At 42.3% G+C, this 18,961-nt stretch overlaps 2 protein-coding genes across 2 annotated transcripts; both read left to right on the forward strand.

Moving 5' to 3' along the window:
• Positions 1-235: 235 nt before the first annotated feature.
• Positions 236-4,388, forward strand: zgc:92606 (uncharacterized protein LOC100000242 homolog). Its single transcript, XM_054781981.1, has 5 exons — positions 236-425; positions 2,149-2,238; positions 2,325-2,403; positions 2,894-3,012; positions 4,021-4,388. Exons 2-5 carry the CDS (start codon positions 2,149-2,151, stop codon positions 4,084-4,086), a joined length of 354 nt encoding a protein of 117 aa, XP_054637956.1. The 5' UTR covers positions 236-425; the 3' UTR covers positions 4,087-4,388.
• Positions 4,389-4,581: 193 nt separating this feature from the next.
• On the forward strand, positions 4,582-11,797 carry si:dkey-26c10.5 (uncharacterized protein LOC563797 homolog). The gene is made up of 7 exons (XM_054781980.1): positions 4,582-4,856; positions 5,070-5,162; positions 7,488-7,592; positions 7,717-7,806; positions 8,721-8,872; positions 8,958-9,058; positions 10,311-11,797. Exons 1-7 carry the CDS (start codon positions 4,769-4,771, stop codon positions 10,456-10,458), a joined length of 777 nt encoding a protein of 258 aa, XP_054637955.1. The 5' UTR covers positions 4,582-4,768; the 3' UTR covers positions 10,459-11,797.
• Positions 11,798-18,961: the final 7,164 nt, after the last annotated feature.

The following is an 18,961-nucleotide window of genomic DNA, read 5'->3' on the forward strand; positions in this document are numbered from 1 at the left end:
CTGGAATTCGTTTTGCAGGTTCTGTCCTGTTGAGAGCACGCTGACGCAAAGCACCCACTGCAAGCACGCACCGCACGTAACCCTGAGTGGGCGTGCCAACCAGTCGGTTCTGAAACGTTGATTGGCGGATAGCCGGTCGACTGTTTGGGTGACCCAACCAATGGAATCATAGTCAGCCTTCCAGTGGTGCAATCTTGTTGGTCTAAATTCTCGTAGGGTCGTCTGTAATTGGTCAAAAACATGGGCGGGGCCGAGCCGTGTTGTTTTCGTTGAGGTAGGCAGTCGACATCTTTATTTGTGGCGTCTCAGTAAACATTTGAACCGTATTTCCTTTTCTAGAATAGTTACTTTGAAGGAATTTAGGGAAGGGACAAGTGGAGGATTTTTGCTTGGTGCTTGAGTCGAAAGTCATTTTACTGTCAAAGGTACGTAAGCAGAAACCATTACTCGGTCATCGTCAAAGAGTTAGTACATTATTCCACAGTATAGGGTGGCTTCTAACAGTTGCTGCAGTCGATGAGGTTGTTTATGGAGATGTTGTTGTCTTGTCAAATCACGTTTAGTGGGCGGTCTACACGGCCATTGTTGTTGTCGCAAGTGACGTGGCCTTGTTATTGTCTGATAACCATTTTATTCTTTTTCTGTTTCGACGCACAAATTTGAGTTAAAATGTGGCAAATGTGAGAGAAATTGCTGGCCATAGTTGGACAAAAAGGGCATTTGTAACTTTAATCGGTTGTTATTGTTTACTGTCACTTCAACCCCGCCAACTACTGCTAGCTAAGGTAGCACGGCTAGCACAAAATTATAATGGTATATTTTGCACCATCAAATCACATTTTTACGCCAAATTCCAAAAGGTGATGGAATGGGTGATGTTACGGTTTCACAGCATGCTATATTTGGCAATATGAAGGCACATGAGATGTTATATTTATATAGTAACAATGACAAACTTTTGTGTAACAACTGGTTATGCTTTTATTTTGAAATGAGTGCAAGCTGTGTGGTATGGCAGCACCACTGAACTCTATACTACTGGAAGGGGCGTCACGGCTGACCGCATGAAGCTATTGGTCGGCCATCTTGCTTTACCCAAAAAAGCACACACGCATACACATACATGTACAGTATCTTCATTCACTACATTTATTATGGTTCGGTATAAAAATTAACACGGATTAACAAAAATTCCATTGAAACAGTGAAAATTTACTAGACCCAAATCTCACAATTTCCCTCCAGTTTAAGGTTTTTCCTACCTCTATGGTGTGAAATTACAATGCATAACAACTCAATTTCAGTGTTCACAAGGTATTTGTTATGATAAGGATCTACGTAGTATCAAAGTTAAATGCAACGCATACCTTTAGAAGATGATCAGGAAAGTCAAATGTAGTTGGAACTGCATTTTGTCGCAATCTAACAGTCTGGCCGGTCCTGTCGAAGTTCTCCTCGGTGAAATGGCTTGAACAGAGTTGCGATCTGGCTGCAGGAATCCACCTGTCTCTCCGCATATTTACTACCCATTGCTTTAGAAGTTGAGCATTGCAGTGTGGAAATCTAAAGGAGAATAAGGGGTCATTTACAACTACTTAGATGAAAAGATGCTTACAGATTTAAAGTATCTATTTTTTTTAAACTATTTTTATTATTTATAAGCATTTACCTACCTGTGAAATGTAAGTCCCTTCTTGCGATTTTCACGAGTATCATGATTTGTGCAATCAATAGAAGCACAAGACGGCATCTCGAACTCGTCTTAGTTCTTAGGCGTTCTTGTTTTGGGTGAAACAACATGGCGACTTCTATACTTCCGGTGGCTTCAGGCCTCCAATGCGCAGCAAGCGATCGGGGCCATTCCAGTAGTAGAGTTCAGTGGGCACCTCATTTTAAAATTTGCTTGATGGAACGAGGAACGAAAATGATTCAATTCTTCATTTTTTTGTTCATGCCAATGTATTTTATGTCTGACAACAAAACATATCCTTATATGTCAAGAGGTTAAGTACCGGTAAATTTCTACAAAATCCTGTTCCGTGAGCGGTCAGCATCACGTGATGACGTAAGCGCTGGCCGGTGATGTCATCCTCTCGTATTTGTCTGCGCAATAAATAAAATAAAGCTGTTGTCCGATGTTGTGCACAGATGGGGAGTCAGTACCAGCGCTCGGTACCGCTGGAGGTGAGGAGAGCAGAGGGAGAGCGGGTTCGGTCCAAGCATCCTGACAAGATACCGGTGGGCATGACTGCAAACAACAACTTTTGTGTATTTGTGACACTAATGAACTATTAAACAGATTTTGATGTAATCTTTTAAAACAGATCATAGTGGAGAGGGCCCAGAGGTCTCGAGCTCCTGAACTGGATAAAAAGAAATACTTGGTGCCCTCAGATTTAACAGGTGACTTGTAAAAGCACAAAATTTGTTTTATTTTTGTATTTTTTGTATTTCTTATGTATTTTTTGTATTTATTTCTTTTTCTTTTTTTTTTTCAAAAGCAATGACTATTATTAAGTGATTATAGTCCTCTTCAACTTGCGGCACATGGGCATGAACGGAGGCCATAAAATTGAGCTTTTTTTTCTTTGCACCAGCCAAAAAAACCCAAAACCGAGTGCTTCTGTCAAATAGAGGATCATTGACTAGCATTTTTGCAGTTGATGTTTAACATATAGACGATGTTTGCCGGTGACTTGTTGCTTTATTCATGACAATGTTTGTTACTGTGCTGACATCCTTGGCATTGAGTTTGTACACACACAGAAAAAATGTGTAAATGAGGCCCCTGGAACAGTTTAGTTGACTAGGCTTGTTGGAGATCATCATTTTTGCTTTCTGTTTCTTCCCAATCACATGACATGAAATGCGCACCGCATGCGACTTCCCTCAGTGGGCCAGTTGTGCTTCTTGATCCGTCAGCGTGTTTCCTTGAGACCAGAGGAGGCACTCTTCTTCTTTGTCAACAACTCCCTGCCCCCCTCCAGCTCGCCTCTCTCAGCTGTCTATGAGGTAACTGCATTTGTTGCCACACACATGCACACACACGGTCAGGTAGGCGGTGACCAACATGTCATGGGTGTACTGCAGTCACGTTGTTTACCACTAACACAAGTGTTTGACACTTAATAAGCGTGTGGTCAAAGGGAGCTACGTTTTCCTTTCTACGTTCTCATACACTCCAAATCATTATTAAAGTGAAAAAAAAATTTTTTTTTTGAGTTTTCATATTTATTGGCCTGGCTATAATTAGAGCATGTGGAGTATATACACTAGGTTCCCAACTTACGAACATTCGACTAGCGAACACTCGCGGATACCAACACAAGCCGACTGGTCTATATTTTATTTTATTTTGTTTTGTAGTCGCGCAATCAGTATTTATACTGCTACTGTACATGCTTGACCAGTAGAGGGCACTGTGACACTGCTAATGGGACCAACAGAGGCAGCTAGAGCTAATGGGACCAACAGAGGAAGAGTTAGACGCTGGGGAGATAAAGCTAAATGGAAAGCTAAATTATACAACCCGGACAGAGCGTGTGATTAAAGTTTATGAAGAGTTAATAGGCCTGCTTAATTCTACACCACCCACAGAACACTACCTCTTTTAGAAGAGTCTAACGACGACATTTGTCCTTTTTTTCAATAACTCCTCCTCCAACTCCAACTCCGGCCACTCCTCTTCAAAGGTAAATAACATTTATCATCACGTATTATTATATCACTTTTATTATTGTTTTTTTCCATTAATTATCCTCGTTTAATATTACTACTGCATCCAAACTCATATTTACATACATACACATATACTGTATATGTATGCACGTACATGTAGTACCTATATCATTGGTAATATTACCTTTTCCCCTACTTAAGAACAATTCAACATAAGTACGGTCGTCTGGAACCAGTTGTGTTTGTAAGTTGTGGACTTAGTGTATTTGTAAAAACAGGTCACTTAATGGAGTAAGAATTGAACGAGCAGGAAAATGTGACTTGGTTAATGTCGCCTTCCAGGAGCACCACGAAGAAGACCTGTTCCTCTACATGACCTACAGCAACGAGAGTGTCTACGGCGCCTGAAGGCCGCACGCCGAATCGGCTGTGAAGACGACAACGAGAAAGGAGGGTAGAAGAGAGGAGTGAAGTGTTGTTTCCTATAGCTTTACACCATTATTATTGTTATTCTACTATATTAGTGTATGGGATGAATGCTGAAGATTGCGGTTTCATTTATTATGAGTTTTTTTTTGTTTTCGGAAAATGAAAAAAAAGGAAGTGTGATGGAAAACGGAAGTTGTCTTATGATCTTCGAGAGAGCTCCCCTCATCTTTCTCATATTAAGTATTTAATGAATTTTGGTTTTGTACATTTTTTGTGGCAAATAAAAGATGGGGAAAAAAAAGCATGTTGAGGAGACGTTCATTTTAACCTCGCATCATGTAGCATCACACTTTCACGACGACTCATTCCCCCCACCCCTCCAATCATTTGTACACCCTCCACAAGAGGTTTAGAGGAAGGCCAAAGACATAAAGAGAATCTAAATAAGGGGAAGTATGCAGTCTGCGCCAAACAGCTTAAAACTGGACACGTCTGGGAGCTTTTGCCGACTTCACATTTTCAAGATAACGCTTATTGACATTGTTGCATTGTTTCGTTGGGAGCAATTACCTTTGTATTCGGGCGTGTATATCTGGCGTTTATCCTGATTGGGTGGACCATTTCCAGGGAAAGCGAAAGTTAGTCTAACAAGAAAGCAATCATGGAGATGCAGGATGCCGCCGTTAAGGAAGAGCAACGTGAAGAGGATCAAGGAGCATATGAAAGCCTGCTGACGGCCCAAAGCAAAGGTATGCATCTGTATACCTGGGGCGGGTGAGTCCCACCTGGTCAGATATCTTAACAGGTATGACCCATGTTTTAACAACACACATTGGATCAAGACAGCGAAGGATCTCCACCCTCCTGGTCTTACAAGTGCTTTTAAGGAGGAGTGAATTATACATGAGGTAAACTGCATGCACTTTCTGTTTGAGTGTGTCCTTTGTGTATTTGTATCTTAGAGGGATCAGACCGAGCCCACTACAGTGAACTGCAGAAGCCATCTGAGGACGTTTACGCCGAGGCTTGTTTCGGTGCTACAAACAAAACCCAAGGTAACCTGTGTGTGTGTGTGTGTGTGTGTGTGAGAGTGAGTGTTAATGGTTTAGTTTACTTCAAACATGCTTAAGAAAGTTACATTGAAGTACATCACACTTAACATGTCCGAAAAGGAGAAGGAAAAACACAATTATTACTATTATTGTTGTTATTATTGCCGGATGAAGTGATTGTGACTGCACACCCATTAACTTTCAGGTTGACACAGGACTTTAAGGCGTGTCTCCATCACATTCTTTTAATGCGGCACAGAATAAATAGATTTATGAGAACATGCGATTTCCTCGAAAACATGCCGCTGAAGCTTAAGATAAAAAAAAAAAAAAAACCTAAAGCAGAAGTTGTGGCTGTTTTTCTTGCTAAAGCTAATACCAAGGATTTTGGATGTATTAATCCTATATCATTTTGTTTTGAAGGAAATTACTTTTTTGTTTTGCCCATTTTTTTGTCATACAAAATTGGATTCTGTAATTCTGTCCTTTCTATATTGAAAAAATAATATATTAAAATATTTAAAAAAAAATCTCCATTTTGTATCTATTTGTTTTATCAGTATCTAGGTTAAAATGTAGTGAAAAAAGATAAGCGGTACAATGATGGAGTCCAAACTATTTTTAGATTTTTCAAACTATACTTTTCCTCAATATATATTTTTTTATGTTGAGGTAAAAATGCATATATATATGTATATGTATATATATATATATGTATATGTATATATATATGTATATATATATATATGTATATATATATGTATATGTATATATATATATGTATATGTATGTATATGTATATATATATGTATGTATATATATATGTATATATATGTATATGTATGTATATGTATATGTATATATGTATATGTATGTATGTATATATATGTATATGTATATATATATATATATGTATGTATATGTATATATATGTATATGTATATATATATAATATATACATATATGTATATAGAAAAATGTACAAAAAACATGAAAAAAGTACATCTGTTTTAAAAAAAAATATTTTATATATATATTTTTTATTTGTAGTAAGAGCAACAATGCAGTGGGTACCCAAAATGTCAAGCAAATATACCAAAAGTGGTGTCGAAAATAAGTAAAAACTATTCAAGAACTATGAGAAAAATGAGAAACGAAATGAGAAAAAAATATCAAATCGTGCCTGTACAAAGATATAATGATATAATGATACAATTACGTGTAATGCAGTTACAAAACACTGCAAAACACAGTCCCAATAATACTATAATTATAAAGATTTTGTTGACCATATGTCTCCATATTCATTTCCTGCTTTAGCTTCAAACATGTCACAGGCCCGAGACTACAAGAGACTACAATGTTTGGGCGTTTGAAGGCCACAGCTTCATAAACAAAAAGGAAAACAATGAGGTGTTGCTATGACAACAAGATAAGGGAAGCCTGTCTGGAAGACAGCTGGTAAGGGAAAGCTGTGGGATACTTTTTCGTCATGTAGCCTACTGTACGTCAAATGTAGCAGTGATGCTGAGCCTTTGGAGAATGGAGGTAGGTTTCTAACAGGTCTTAGCGTAGGCAGAACATGCAACCCTTTATTCTTAAAATTACAAATACTGACATTCCCCAGTGTGCTACATTTTTAAACAGCTAAAATTCTGTACCTAGCAAAGTAGGGCTCCGATAATGCACTAATAAAATAGACTTAAAACATCTCTATGCATACACAACACTTAGCGCACATACTTTTAGCATATCAGTAAGTGGAGTAAAATTACGGTTGCTTGAGCAAGGAACTCGTACTCATTTGCCCAACCTGATGTAATTTATTCTGGATTCATTCATTTATTATGTCGTGAATACGACAGTGTCTGATATCATTTATCTGGAATCCATTCATTTGTTACCAGCTGTCCACTGACGACTTTACATGAGTGTCATTTCTTCAGCGTTCTTCAATATATAATAAAATATTTCCAAAAATGTGAGAGCTGTACTTTAGTGAGGCACTGTATTATTTATCACACATGTTGCACTTATTTGTGTATGACACAGTGTTTCTGTCAGTTTGACTCCTTTATCGATTTATTTGATTTCTTCCTCAGTTGCTACTGTTCAACACAGGAAGTGAACATACTATCAGTCATTGCTGAGACTTATATAAGGTGTGGGATAAAATAAGCTCTGCTTCGTCATACTCCTTTTCATCCATGTTGAACTGTACAAGCATAAAACTGTCATGTTCTTTATTGTAATTTTGTTAAGCGTGTTCGAGATAAACGTAAACCATCACCGATATCTGGTTGACGATATGATATATCTCCGGTCAAGACAAACCACCTCAAGGTGCCATGCAGTGTTACCGTGTTGGATGCTTGATCCTGACTCTGGTCTGCTTGGGGCTGCTGGTGACCGTCATTGTCCTCGTCATCAAATGTAAGTTTCTGCGTGCCAGCGCTGCAAGATGGAGAGCTACAATGCAAGCGGGCCGGGGGAATCAGAAGCGTGACTCACTAACTACAGTACTTGCCTTTTTTTTTTTTCTAAACTCTTGCCCAAGGTGGCTCCACTGACTGCCCGGAGAATCCGGTTCCACAGCCGTACGACATGAACCAGAGCAAGACTTGCCGTTCTAAGGGTGCACCCGGATGTGAGTGCAACAAAAACAAAACTGCTCCATCGATGAACACATAAATGATAGGTTGTTATGCTATCAGTGGACCTAATAGTGTTTCCTGTGGGACACCTTTTCTGCTGATGTCTGCAAATTAATATTCACCTGATACTGTACACACTCTAGATCAATTCAGTCCAAAAATTTGTGACAGACAGATTGACATATAGAGAGACATACTGTATAGATAGATATTAACAGCACACAGAATTCATGGCCACTCTAGCATTCATTAGCATTCGATAAATAGTTTGTTTAGTAGTTTAGTGGTCGCAACAGATGGTTTGGCCGTTTGACGCCCCTGCGCAACCTCTTCTGAGAAGATCTTTAAAGAAATTTCAAATGACTGTCTTACTGCGTTTAACCTCAGCAGCAGTGGCACGCTGCGTGAGGCCTTGCTTACGCAGCTCAACAATCCGACCGCCTTCAAAGAGAGAAAACTTTTTTGTCTTTGCCATCAAGAGATTATTACGTGCAAATACCTGGGAGAACATGACATTGAATCCACGTTTTCGCCAAGATTTTGGCTTTTAAAGGTTGTGGTCTTAAACTTTTGATGAACAGCCCATTTCACTTTAATGCTTGTTTGCAATTAATTGCTTGTTCCAAAATGTTTTTGTCTCACTCCCATTTCTTCTTTTTGCATTTGGAAGCTCTACTGAGAACCTCTTTAAATTCCAACAGTGCAAAAATGTAAATTCTTGCAATTTTTCAACTGCTGTCAACATTTTGATTAGGAGTATATATAATGTACATATGTTTGATCATGCTAATATCCATGGACCTAGTAGTAATCCCTTTGGGAAACCTCTGCTAACGTCCGCTAACGCAAACTCTCCATGTAGTTACTTTAGAGCGATAGATGGACGTCCCCTCTCTTCCTCCTCCAGGTTATTGCTACAGCGAGTGCCCCACCGGGTGGCTGAGGCTGGACAAGTCGTGTTTCTACCTGTCCACGTTCAGGCTGAGCTGGGAGAAGAGCCAGAAGAACTGCTCAGAGGAAGGGGGCTCTCTGGCGGTGATCAGCAGCCATAAAATCCAGGTGGTTCTCATCCCAATCGCTTCCGACTGTGGCTTTTTTTTTTTGGCATATTATAATTGTTTTGAATGGGAATGCTCCCTTCTAGAACTTCCTGACTCAAAAGGGGAAAGACATCAAGTACTGGATCGGCCTGCGACTCATCGGGACCACATGGACATGGCTCAACAACACTGTGGTTGGACAGAGGTGATCCGTGAGACTTTTAACAATACTTTTGTGTTATTTTACATGTTTTAATAATATGTTCAAGTCGTATCAGCTTAACAGTGTATAGACAAAAAAGTTACATTAAATATTATTATACATTTTGAATTAATTAAATCAAATTAACATTACTTAATACAGCATATTTTGTAGCAGTATCATAATATTGTAAATAAATAACACATTACATCAGGGGCAGCCATTACGTCGATCGCGAGCTACCGGTAGATCGCCAAGGTAGTTTGGGTCGATCGCGTAAACGTCACTTTGCAGTTGTCATATGACATCAGTCAGCTGACATTAAGCGCCCCTCCTGATTCGCGCTTGCTCCCCCGCAGCGTTTTCAAGCTACATACAGATGCAACTTTCATCTTTAGTATTGTGATTACGGATGAACTAACTGAGCGGTAAGGTGTATATATCTACAACAAAAGTTATCTGTTCGCTTGTAGCGGCTAGTTACGTCGAAAAAAAGTGTATTGTTTACTGGCTTTGCTTCGCGTCATGAACTCTCCTACAGAAATCAGTGTTTTCTACACGTTCGCTTCTTAAACTATTATTTCATGATGAAATTAAACATGTGTCCATTGGTGAAACCTTTTCAATATGTTGCCTTGACTTCGGCTGCATTGTCTTTTGCATAATCATTTAAAATTCTTGTATATCGCTAATGTTTGATAGCAAATGCTAACTGGATGCAATACATGAAGTGTGTGCCCTAATGAACGTTACATGGCTAATTTGACTGACATATTACCAGTACTCAGGTTATGTACACAACTATTTAGGAGTTATGTGTAATTATCTTTATTTCCATGTTGAAGTGAATTATGATAGCAACTACTTTGATTACCTGCAAACTTTGAAAATTTGAATGTGAAATACAAATCATTAATATTTACAATAGAATTTCAGAGTTTACTGGTTACATTTTGTATATGTTATATGTTTTATAGAAAGAGGTAGATCATTTTGACTTGTACTTGCATGCTTATGTATAAAGTACATAAATACGTACTCATATTTTATATAAATAAATATAGTAAATATATATACTTTCGATATTTATAGTAGTCGGTAGATCTTTGGGACTTGGTCATTTCAAAAGTAGCTAGCAGGCTAAAAAAAGTGTGAGCACCTCTGCATGACATAATAATTGTAATAATAATAAAGAAATGACAAATTATATACATGTATATTTAGTAGCTGGTATTTACTTCTGCTTGGTTTGCAGTTACTGGAGAGACAACGTGACCCAGGGGGACTGTGGGATTCTGAGCAGTGGGGACCAGACGGAGAACAACTGGATGAAATACTCGTGCCGGGCTTACACCTACTACATCTGTCAGCTGCCGCTCCAAACAGCAATTCTGGAAGTGTAGCTTTTTTTTTTTTTTTTTTTTAAATAGATGCACTGCAATTTGAGATTTGTAGCACAGTATATTGTTTCTACCAACTTTTCTTTTTACATAAATATGTGGCCACAATATTAGGCACACCTACACATTCTCTAGCCAGTAGATACAGAAGATAGATTCATTTTACTAGCAGAATCATTTAGAGCTACAGTTATAATTATTTACATACATACCACCAACACAGTAATAATAAGAAAATAATGAATGATTGTTATCTCTTTGATACAGTTGCCGGCGAGTGCATATGTCATTTTAATGAAAATTGAGTGTTTATTATGGGTGTAACAAATACATGTATTTATATTCTGATTGAACTGGCATGCAGCGGTACCAGGTACACATTTCAAGTGAGGGACAGGAAGTGTACATTGAGTGTTATATAGATGAACCGTGGCCACCGAGGTACGTATCGAACCTTGAGGATGCCGTAACCTTACACCCCTAGTGTTGACATATTATTATTCTATAGTACTCAAAGCTCACAGTCCTAAACTTTGCTTCAATAATACAATATGCAGTTGCCCCTCGCTACTTGGCGGTTCAAATTTCACTCTATCATGTTTTTTCCAAAATATATTCATGACTAAATCATTGTGTTTTGTGGTTTAACAAAGCCTATTATTAGTCAAAAATATGCATATTAAAGCAAATTGTATTTTTTTCCCCCTAAATTAAGCATTTTCAAGCATAAAAATGGCCAAATGAAGTAAAATAGAAATACAAGGCATTCAGAAGACGCATTCAAAGGTGTGTAGTATTCTACCCTGGTCACTAGGTGTCAGTAATGTTACTGTTAATGTTGGGTGAGACACACAGTCGCCAGACTTGTTGACCAACAAGGCTTTTATTGCAGGTTTGAATGATCTCCCAACAGGCACAATAACCCCTAAGAAAAATCCCTAATAAAAACACGGGCTACTGTTGCAGCCGTAACCTACTCCAAGCTAAAACCCAACTCTAAAACCCTGACATTAATTCCTGTCCGCCTGCCACTCTGCTCCTTTAGGAGCTCCTTTATAACAACACACTTATTTATGTCTTAAATGGCTTATTTAATTTGATTATGTCTACTATATTTGGTAATACAAGCGTAAAATTGACTACAGGGGTGTCATTTCACGTCTAGCGGGCTCTAATAATGTTAAAACACGTATTCAGAGGGTCGCAAACAAGTTAAAATATGATTGGTCATCATGGCATGGTCTGGAACCAATTAACCGCCATCGGAGTGCGAGGGATTACTGTATATACCATTTTTCTTTTTTGCAGCAATTTCGGTTCATTTCCTTCAATTACTTGAATAAAGGCATTCTTACAAATCAAAGTGTTGTTGCTTAATCATTAGTAAGTTGTATTTTTTTTTTTAATTGCATTTTAATTAAGTGTCCTGCGATTGACTGGCGACCAGTCCAGGTTTACCCCGCCTCTCGCCCCAAGTCAGCTGGCATAAGCTCCAGCATACCACCGCGCCCTTACTGAGGATAAGCGGCATGGAAAACGTATGGATGGATGGACATTTAAATTGAATTCATGGTAATTTAATTTGAAAGGTAATTTAATTTCATTGGTTGCATTCGTTGAACTCCACAACGAACCGACACTTGAATAAAGACATTACGGTTAACCATCAACCAGATATCATCACTGACACGCTGACTCAGTATAGGAGACTTCCACGCACTGAACGCTTCATTAGGCACCACCTCCACGACGTAAAACAATGCCAACTTGCTCTGATTACATTCTTATATGTCATAAGATCATCCGTAGCATATATTTTGTATTGTATTATTGCATTATTGTTTTCACGATACTTTCTCATCCCGCTCTCTCACGCAGTACAAAAGCTGTATCACAAACACCGCCTTTACAAAGACGGACGTGTCTTTATAATACGTGTCAGAGGAATGTTAACAGTGCTTGACTTGTGATGTCCATTGTAGTTACATCAGAAGCCCGTTAGATGGCAAGAAAGGCCAATAAATGAAAATGCACTCGAAACGAGTCTTCCCTTGTAGGTGCACGAGACAGATATTTTCCAACTCCCTTTTATTGAGTTTTTACACATAATTAGCTACTTTATAGCTTTTGGTGCCCTCCTTTGTACAATGTTTGCCTTTATAAATATGCGTGTGAAGGAATAGTTCGTTTCCTTTTTTTCGTTTGGATTTTCTCAATATTAGTAACAGTTTTCCACAAATCATGTTAAATAAATAATCATTTTCGGACCAATTAAATCAAATTGGTCAAATTTCTAATGTGCCTCGGCACAGTGATTGGAATGTGTGATACCAGCACCCAGCAGCACGTGACGTGTACACATCGGGGTGGATGGACTGATCCAAATATTAATAGGATTGATACCAAGGGTAATATCAGTATCAGAGCGAAACTAGAGTGATGAGATCAATATATTTCTGATGACTTTTAATGTTATGTTTATAAATTGCTTACAAACTCAGAGAATAAGTTCTTGGAAACTTTTGCTTTGTGAGCAAAACGCCAAAGAATTGGAGTGAGAGCCAGAAGTAGTTTTTACTTTCCTTTTCTTATTTTCTTTCCTTAGTTATTTTGCACTATAGACTTTACTTTGCGCCAAGAAAACCAATACAATTTGCAGTATCACCCGTCCCTGGTTATAAATGCTCACCAGTTTGTGTTATGTTATTTAATTTATTATTTTTTGTAGTTTGTAAAAATGTGCATTTTGTTTTCATTTTTGTAATTTTAGTCACAGCTCTCGGCAAATGTAGCGTTGTCTTTCTTTTGTTGTAAGAAAGCCTCATCCACCCAACCAGTAATGCCCTAATTACACTACTGGTCGTCCACCGATCACATGAAAAAAGGATAATTACCCTGTAAAGAAAAATGACGTCGTCGTCCATTTGATTGCTGCATTTATCCAAAACCTCATAAATGCCTGGAGGAGCAAGCGACACATCTGTGCACAAAAGAAACTTCTTGCTCTCTGAGATTGACTATGTCAGTGATAAATGCCTTGCATTAAATTTGTTGTTTATTTGTTCCTTTAAGATGTCAAATAACCCTATTAAATCAGGTAGTCAGTTGGCCATTAATCTCAATGCAGCTGGCTGGTCGCTCAAAGCTAATGGGGCTTAGAATTTGCATGAAGTGAGTTTACCCAAAAAGCTTTGCCTAAGAGGATTGCATTTCTAACAGATCTTATTGTCACACTTGTTCAGACATGGATTAGCGATAGTCGACCCAAAGAACTTCCCTTGCTGCGACAGTAAGTCCAAATTTTTCCTTCTCTGCTTCAGATCTGTTTCCGTGCGAGATTGACGTTCAGATATCAACAGTGTACTGTCACTGTTGTCCAGTTCTCCTTTAGCAATAATAATCATAATATATCATTATAAAATGTTACACTGTGTCAAAGTGCGGCGCAGGGGCTGTTTTTTTATTGCCTGCCCCACTTTTTAAAAGTACAATTTCATGAAAAATCCAAAAAAAAAAAATCCCAACCCAACAACAACAACAGAAAACAAATGGAAAACTCAACAATTATTTTACAAGAATAACGTTTGTAATATTATGAGGAAAAATAATGTACTAAAGGTCAAATATTAAAGATAGGCGTTCATTTTTTAAAGTCGCAACATTACAGTATGAAGAACAACCAACACAAAAAATAAAATAGTACATTTTGGAAATTAGGTTGCAGAAAAAGTCAGAATATTACGAGAACAAAGTCAATATTATGGGAAGAAAAATTTACAAGAAGAAAGTTGAAATAGTTGGAAAAAACTACATCAGAAATGGAAAAAAACTGCAGTCATTTTACAAGAATAAAGTCAAAATATTAAGAGAAAAATGTTTAGTTTTACGAGACTGAACTTGTAATATTATGAGAAAACATAATGTCATTTTAGGAGCATAAATTTGAAATATTATAGAAAATTAAGTTTTTTTTAAAGCCTTAATCTGATAAAATAATAAAATAAAGTTTTTTGGAAAATTAGGTTGGGAAAAAGTGATAATATCATGGGAATGAAGTTACAAGTTTACAAGAATAATGTTTGTAATATTATGAGGAAAAATAATGTACTAAAGGTCAAATATAAATATAAGTCGCAACATTACAGTATGAAGAACAACCAACACAACAAATAAAATTGTAATTTTTGGAAATTAGGTTGCGGAAAAAGTCAGAATATTACGAGAACAAAGTCAATATTATGGGAATTACGAGAAGAAAAAATATTACGAGAAGGAAATTTACAAAGATTATTTGAGAGGAAAGTTGAAATAGTTGGAAAAAAAAACTACATCAGAAATGGAAAAAAACTGCAGTCATTTTTCAAGAATAAAGTCAAAATATTAAGAGAAAAATGTCGTATCCCAACAAGAAAAAAAAGTTTAGTTTTATGAGAATAAACTTGTAATATTATGAGAAAACGTAATGTCATTTTAGGAGCATAAATTTGAAATATTAAAGAAAATTTCGTTTTTTTTTAAAGCCTTAATCTGATGAAATAATAAAATAAAGTTTTTTGGAAAATTAGGTTTGGAAAAAGTGATAATATCATGGGAATGAAGTCATAACATTACGAGAAGGAAATTTACAAAGATTATTTGAGAAGAAAGTTGAAATAGTTGGAAAAAAAACTACATCAGAAATGAAAAAAAGCTGCAGTCATTTTACAAAAATAAAGTCAAAATATTTTTTTTTTTTTTTTTTTTTTTTTTTTATTTTATTTCGCTGATTTATGTGTGTGGTGTATGTGTGATAGGTGGGAGCTGCCTGTTATCCTCCGGCGCCTGTGGCTGTCCCCCGGGTGACGGGGGGCGCGGAGGTGGGGGTCGCGGATGTGCGGTTTGGGCTCGGGGTGGGGGGTGCGTGGTGCTGGGGTGGGGGGGATCCCTTGCTTTCTCCCCTCAGGGACGGGGCCGCTGTGGCTCGGTGGGTGGGGCGTGTGGGGGCCGTGGGCGGGTTGCGCGGTGGGGCGGGCGGCGTGGTGTCCATCTGCGTGGTGCTTCCCGGGATCGGCGGGAGGATGCTTGCTCCGGGGTGGGGCGGTCGGGGGGTGGCTTTGGCCGGGGGCTTGGGGGTCGGGCTGGCGGGGGGCTGGCGGGCGGTCCCTGCTGCCTGCTGGTGTCGGGCTGGTCCTTGCTTCCGGGCCGGCGGTTGTCTCCCTCCCTCCGGGGTTTCCCCCTTGGCGTGTTGGTGGATGGGCGGGGGGTGGGGCGGTGGCCGGTCTGTGGCGTGGCGGTGGGCGGGGCGGGCGGGGGCATCTGCTTGGGCGCCGGGCGGGGGCCGCTCCTCTCGCGGGCCCGGTCGTGCGGTGCTTGCTTCTCTGTCCCTCCCTGGCGCCTCTGGCCTGCGTGCTTCGTGGGTGCGGCCGTGCTCCGCTCTATGTGGGGTCCGGTGCTCTTGTGGTCGTCGTGGTGTTGCTCCCTTGCCGGCCGTGGTGGTATGCGGGGGGCGCGTGGGCGCGGCTCCCGCTGTCCTGGTGGCGGTCGGATCTGCCTTGGGGGCGTGTGGCTTGTCCGTGGTGTTTGGCGGTTTGGGGGTGGCGCTGTGAACGCTACCTCCGGTGGGGCTCCGGTGTTGGGGGGCACTGGGGGTATCGCCTCTGGGGGGTTGGGTGGGCCGGACTGGGCATCCTGGCGGGCCGGGTAGGGCCTGTGGTGTGTCCTGCGGCACGCCCGAGCCTGGGCTGTGGTGGGCGGCCGGTCGGTCATGTGTCCTTGGTCCCCCCCCTGCTCGGTTTGGGCGGCGTTGGGGTGTGGGGCCCCCGTCCTTCCTGTGCCACTGCACCACCTCACATATATATAGGACATTGGGGGGTGGCCTACGGTCGGGCGTGATTGGGGAGGGGAGCTGCCTTGCGGGGCTCCTTTGCTCCTGCTGTGCCACTGACCTGTTGCCCCCCAATTTTAATCGCAGAGTAGACACTTAGGGTTTGGGGGGGCTGGCCAGGTGAGGGGCCCTCCGAGCGGCAGCTGTCCCCCGATTTTAATTGCATCATTAGCTATCATCCACATACACTCCATATACATGCACACAGATACACCATCCTCTTTTATTTTATTTTATTTATTTATTTATTTTTTTTAATTGCATCATAGACACTATCACACCTTATCACATACACGGGTGGGGCGGGCTGGATTGGGGTGCCTCGTGCACCTCGGCGTCTGCCCGCCAGGGTCGGCGGTGTGGCCGGGGGCCTGGCCGTCGCGGTGGCTCGCCCGGGGCGGCCTGGCCTGTGGGGTGCCCTTGTCTGGTTCGCCTGCCCTTCCCTGGGGTGGCCCTCTGGGGCCTGTTGATGCCGGGGCTTGCGCCGGGGGGGGCGGCTTGCGGTGCCCCCCCTGGACTGACACGTGCCGCGGGCGCCTCTGCGCTCTTGGGGCGGGTTCGGCGGTCTCCGGGGGGCGGTGCTGGTGCTTCGGGTGGCCCGTGTGCTGTCGCGGCGGCCGGTGGTTGCTGCGCTGTGGCGGCTGCTGGGGCGCCGGGCCAGCTGGTGGGTTGGGGCTTGGTCATGCTTGCGGGTACTGTGGGCCTGGGTGGCGGGGTGGGGGTGGGGGGGCGGGTGCCCTGGGGCCGGGCTCGCTGGGGGGGGTCGTGCTCTGCCGGGCGCTTGGGCGTCTGTCGCCGTTGCGCTTTGTGCGCTGCCGGGCCGCTGTCTGTGTCCTCGCCTCCCCCGGTCTGTCTGTGGGCTTGTCGGGGGTGGGGCTCCGGTGCGCGGGTGGTGCGCTGTCGGCTCTGGTGGCATGTGGCTGGTCTGGCTTCTGGTGGTATGTGGGGGCCGTCGGCTGGTCGGCTGCTGGTCTCGCCTTCTCGGCGCTGGTGCTTGGCCTCCCTGCGGCTTGGGGTGTGGTGCTCCCGCTCTCTCTTCGGGGTTTGCTGGCCCGCGGGTCTCGGTTGGCGCTGTGTGGTGGTTCGCCTGGCTGCTCGCCCGTTTTCCCGCCTGCCTGCTCGGTTTCCCGCTCTCCTCCTCGCTGACTCCCCTGTCTGCCTCGCTGGCGGCGTCCTACCGCTGGGGGGGTGTGGCCGGGTGTCTTCCTGCTCCCCGGCAGTCTGCGCTCTCCGCCCCTGGGTTCTGAATCGTATGTCTGGGACCCCGGGGTCCCCGGCTCCGCTGCTCCTTGGGTTACCAACGGGGGATAGGGTGGGGCTTCCGGGTGTCGGGCAGTCGACCACTGTGTGTGTGTGTGTGTGTGTGTGTGTGTGTGTGTGTGTGTGTGTGTGTGTGTGTGCGCGCTTGAGTAAGTAAGAGTGTGTATGAGCGTGCGCATAGGGGTGTGTTTGTGCGTAGGAGCGTTTATGTGCGTGTGTGTGGGTGCGTAGGAGTGTGTATGTGCGTGCGTGTGTGTATTTTTATTTATTTATTTATTTTAGTTATTTATTTGGGGGGGGCATACAGGGGTTTGCTCCGTGGGGTCAGGTGCTGGGCGATACATCTCTGCCGCCCGTGCCTCCGCCGGGTGGGTGGAGGGTGTGCCTCCTGCATCCCTTGGCGGGGCGGCCCTGTGTCGGGGGTCGGGCGGGGGTTGGCCCGGGGCGGGCCGGGCTCCGCTCCCTGGGGGTGGGGGTGGCGGTGGGGGAGAATTGGCGCTTCCGGCGCGGGCGGGCTTCTTTCCAGCTGTGGAGGCGTCTCTGGGCCTGCCGGTTTGTGGCCCCCGGTACCCGTCTGCCTTTGTGGGGTGTGATCTCTCGCTGGTCTCGGGGGTTGGCAGTCCTCCGGCCCGCTGGCGCCCTGTCCTTGGCTGGGATTACCTCTCTTCGGCCCCTTACTGGTCTTCCCGGGGGGGGGGGGCTCTCTGGGCTGGCTCTTGGGGCACTGTTCTTTGTGCTGCCTGCCCCTATGGGCCTGGTGGCCTTCTGGCGGCCGGGGCCCGGCCTTGCTATTTGGGGCGGGGCTCTCTGGGAGGTGGAAGGCGGCCCCTTTCCTTTCATGCACTCTCAGTGACAATCACACGCCCACACATTCCTGCACCTTTATATATATATGAAGTCTTCCTTACATACAGAGATACCTGTACATATGCACACTCACAGTACATACGTACTTCCCCACATTACTCACTGAGTTATCCAGGGTGTTATTATGTTGTTGGTTTTATTACAGCGACGGTGATTTCAGCAGTATGACTATATATATATATGTGTGTATGTGCGGTATATATGTGTATATATATATATATATATATATATATATATATATGTATATATGTATTTATGTATGTGTATGTATGTATATATGTGTGTATATGTATTTTTTTTTTTTTTACAATGATGTGCATTACAGTAACTTTGATTCTATTCACTATCATGGATAATCATTTCATTACTACAGTTATGTGTGACTGTTTCAATGCGGTATTATCATGGTGATCACTATCATAATTCATCATTTCATGACTGCTATTGTGTGCGACTGTTTCAATGCAGTATTGTCATTGTGATCACTGTCATAGGTCATCATTTCATGACTGCTAT

This window comes from Dunckerocampus dactyliophorus, chromosome 7, assembly GCF_027744805.1.
Source record: "Dunckerocampus dactyliophorus isolate RoL2022-P2 chromosome 7, RoL_Ddac_1.1, whole genome shotgun sequence".
In the NCBI taxonomy this organism is placed as follows: domain Eukaryota; kingdom Metazoa; phylum Chordata; class Actinopteri; order Syngnathiformes; family Syngnathidae; genus Dunckerocampus; species Dunckerocampus dactyliophorus.

What these genes read in the sequence shown, in the direction of transcription:
- si:dkey-26c10.5 (XM_054781980.1), top strand. Translation starts at nt 4,769, where the DNA reads ATGGAGATGCAGGATGCCGCCGTTAAGGAAGAGCAACGTGAAGAGGAT. An exon ending in CATTGTCCTCGTCATCAAAT is followed by an intron (nt 7,593 to 7,716) that starts GTAAGTTTCTGC and finishes CTCTTGCCCAAG; the next exon opens with GTGGCTCCACTGACTGCCCG. An exon ending in AACACTGTGGTTGGACAGAG is followed by an intron (nt 9,059 to 10,310) that starts GTGATCCGTGAG and finishes CTTGGTTTGCAG; the next exon opens with TTACTGGAGAGACAACGTGA.
- zgc:92606 (XM_054781981.1), top strand. Translation starts at nt 2,149, where the DNA reads ATGGGGAGTCAGTACCAGCGCTCGGTACCGCTGGAGGTGAGGAGAGCA. An exon ending in GGTGCCCTCAGATTTAACAG is followed by an intron (nt 2,404 to 2,893) that starts GTGACTTGTAAA and finishes GACTTCCCTCAG; the next exon opens with TGGGCCAGTTGTGCTTCTTG. An exon ending in CTCTCTCAGCTGTCTATGAG is followed by an intron (nt 3,013 to 4,020) that starts GTAACTGCATTT and finishes GTCGCCTTCCAG; the next exon opens with GAGCACCACGAAGAAGACCT.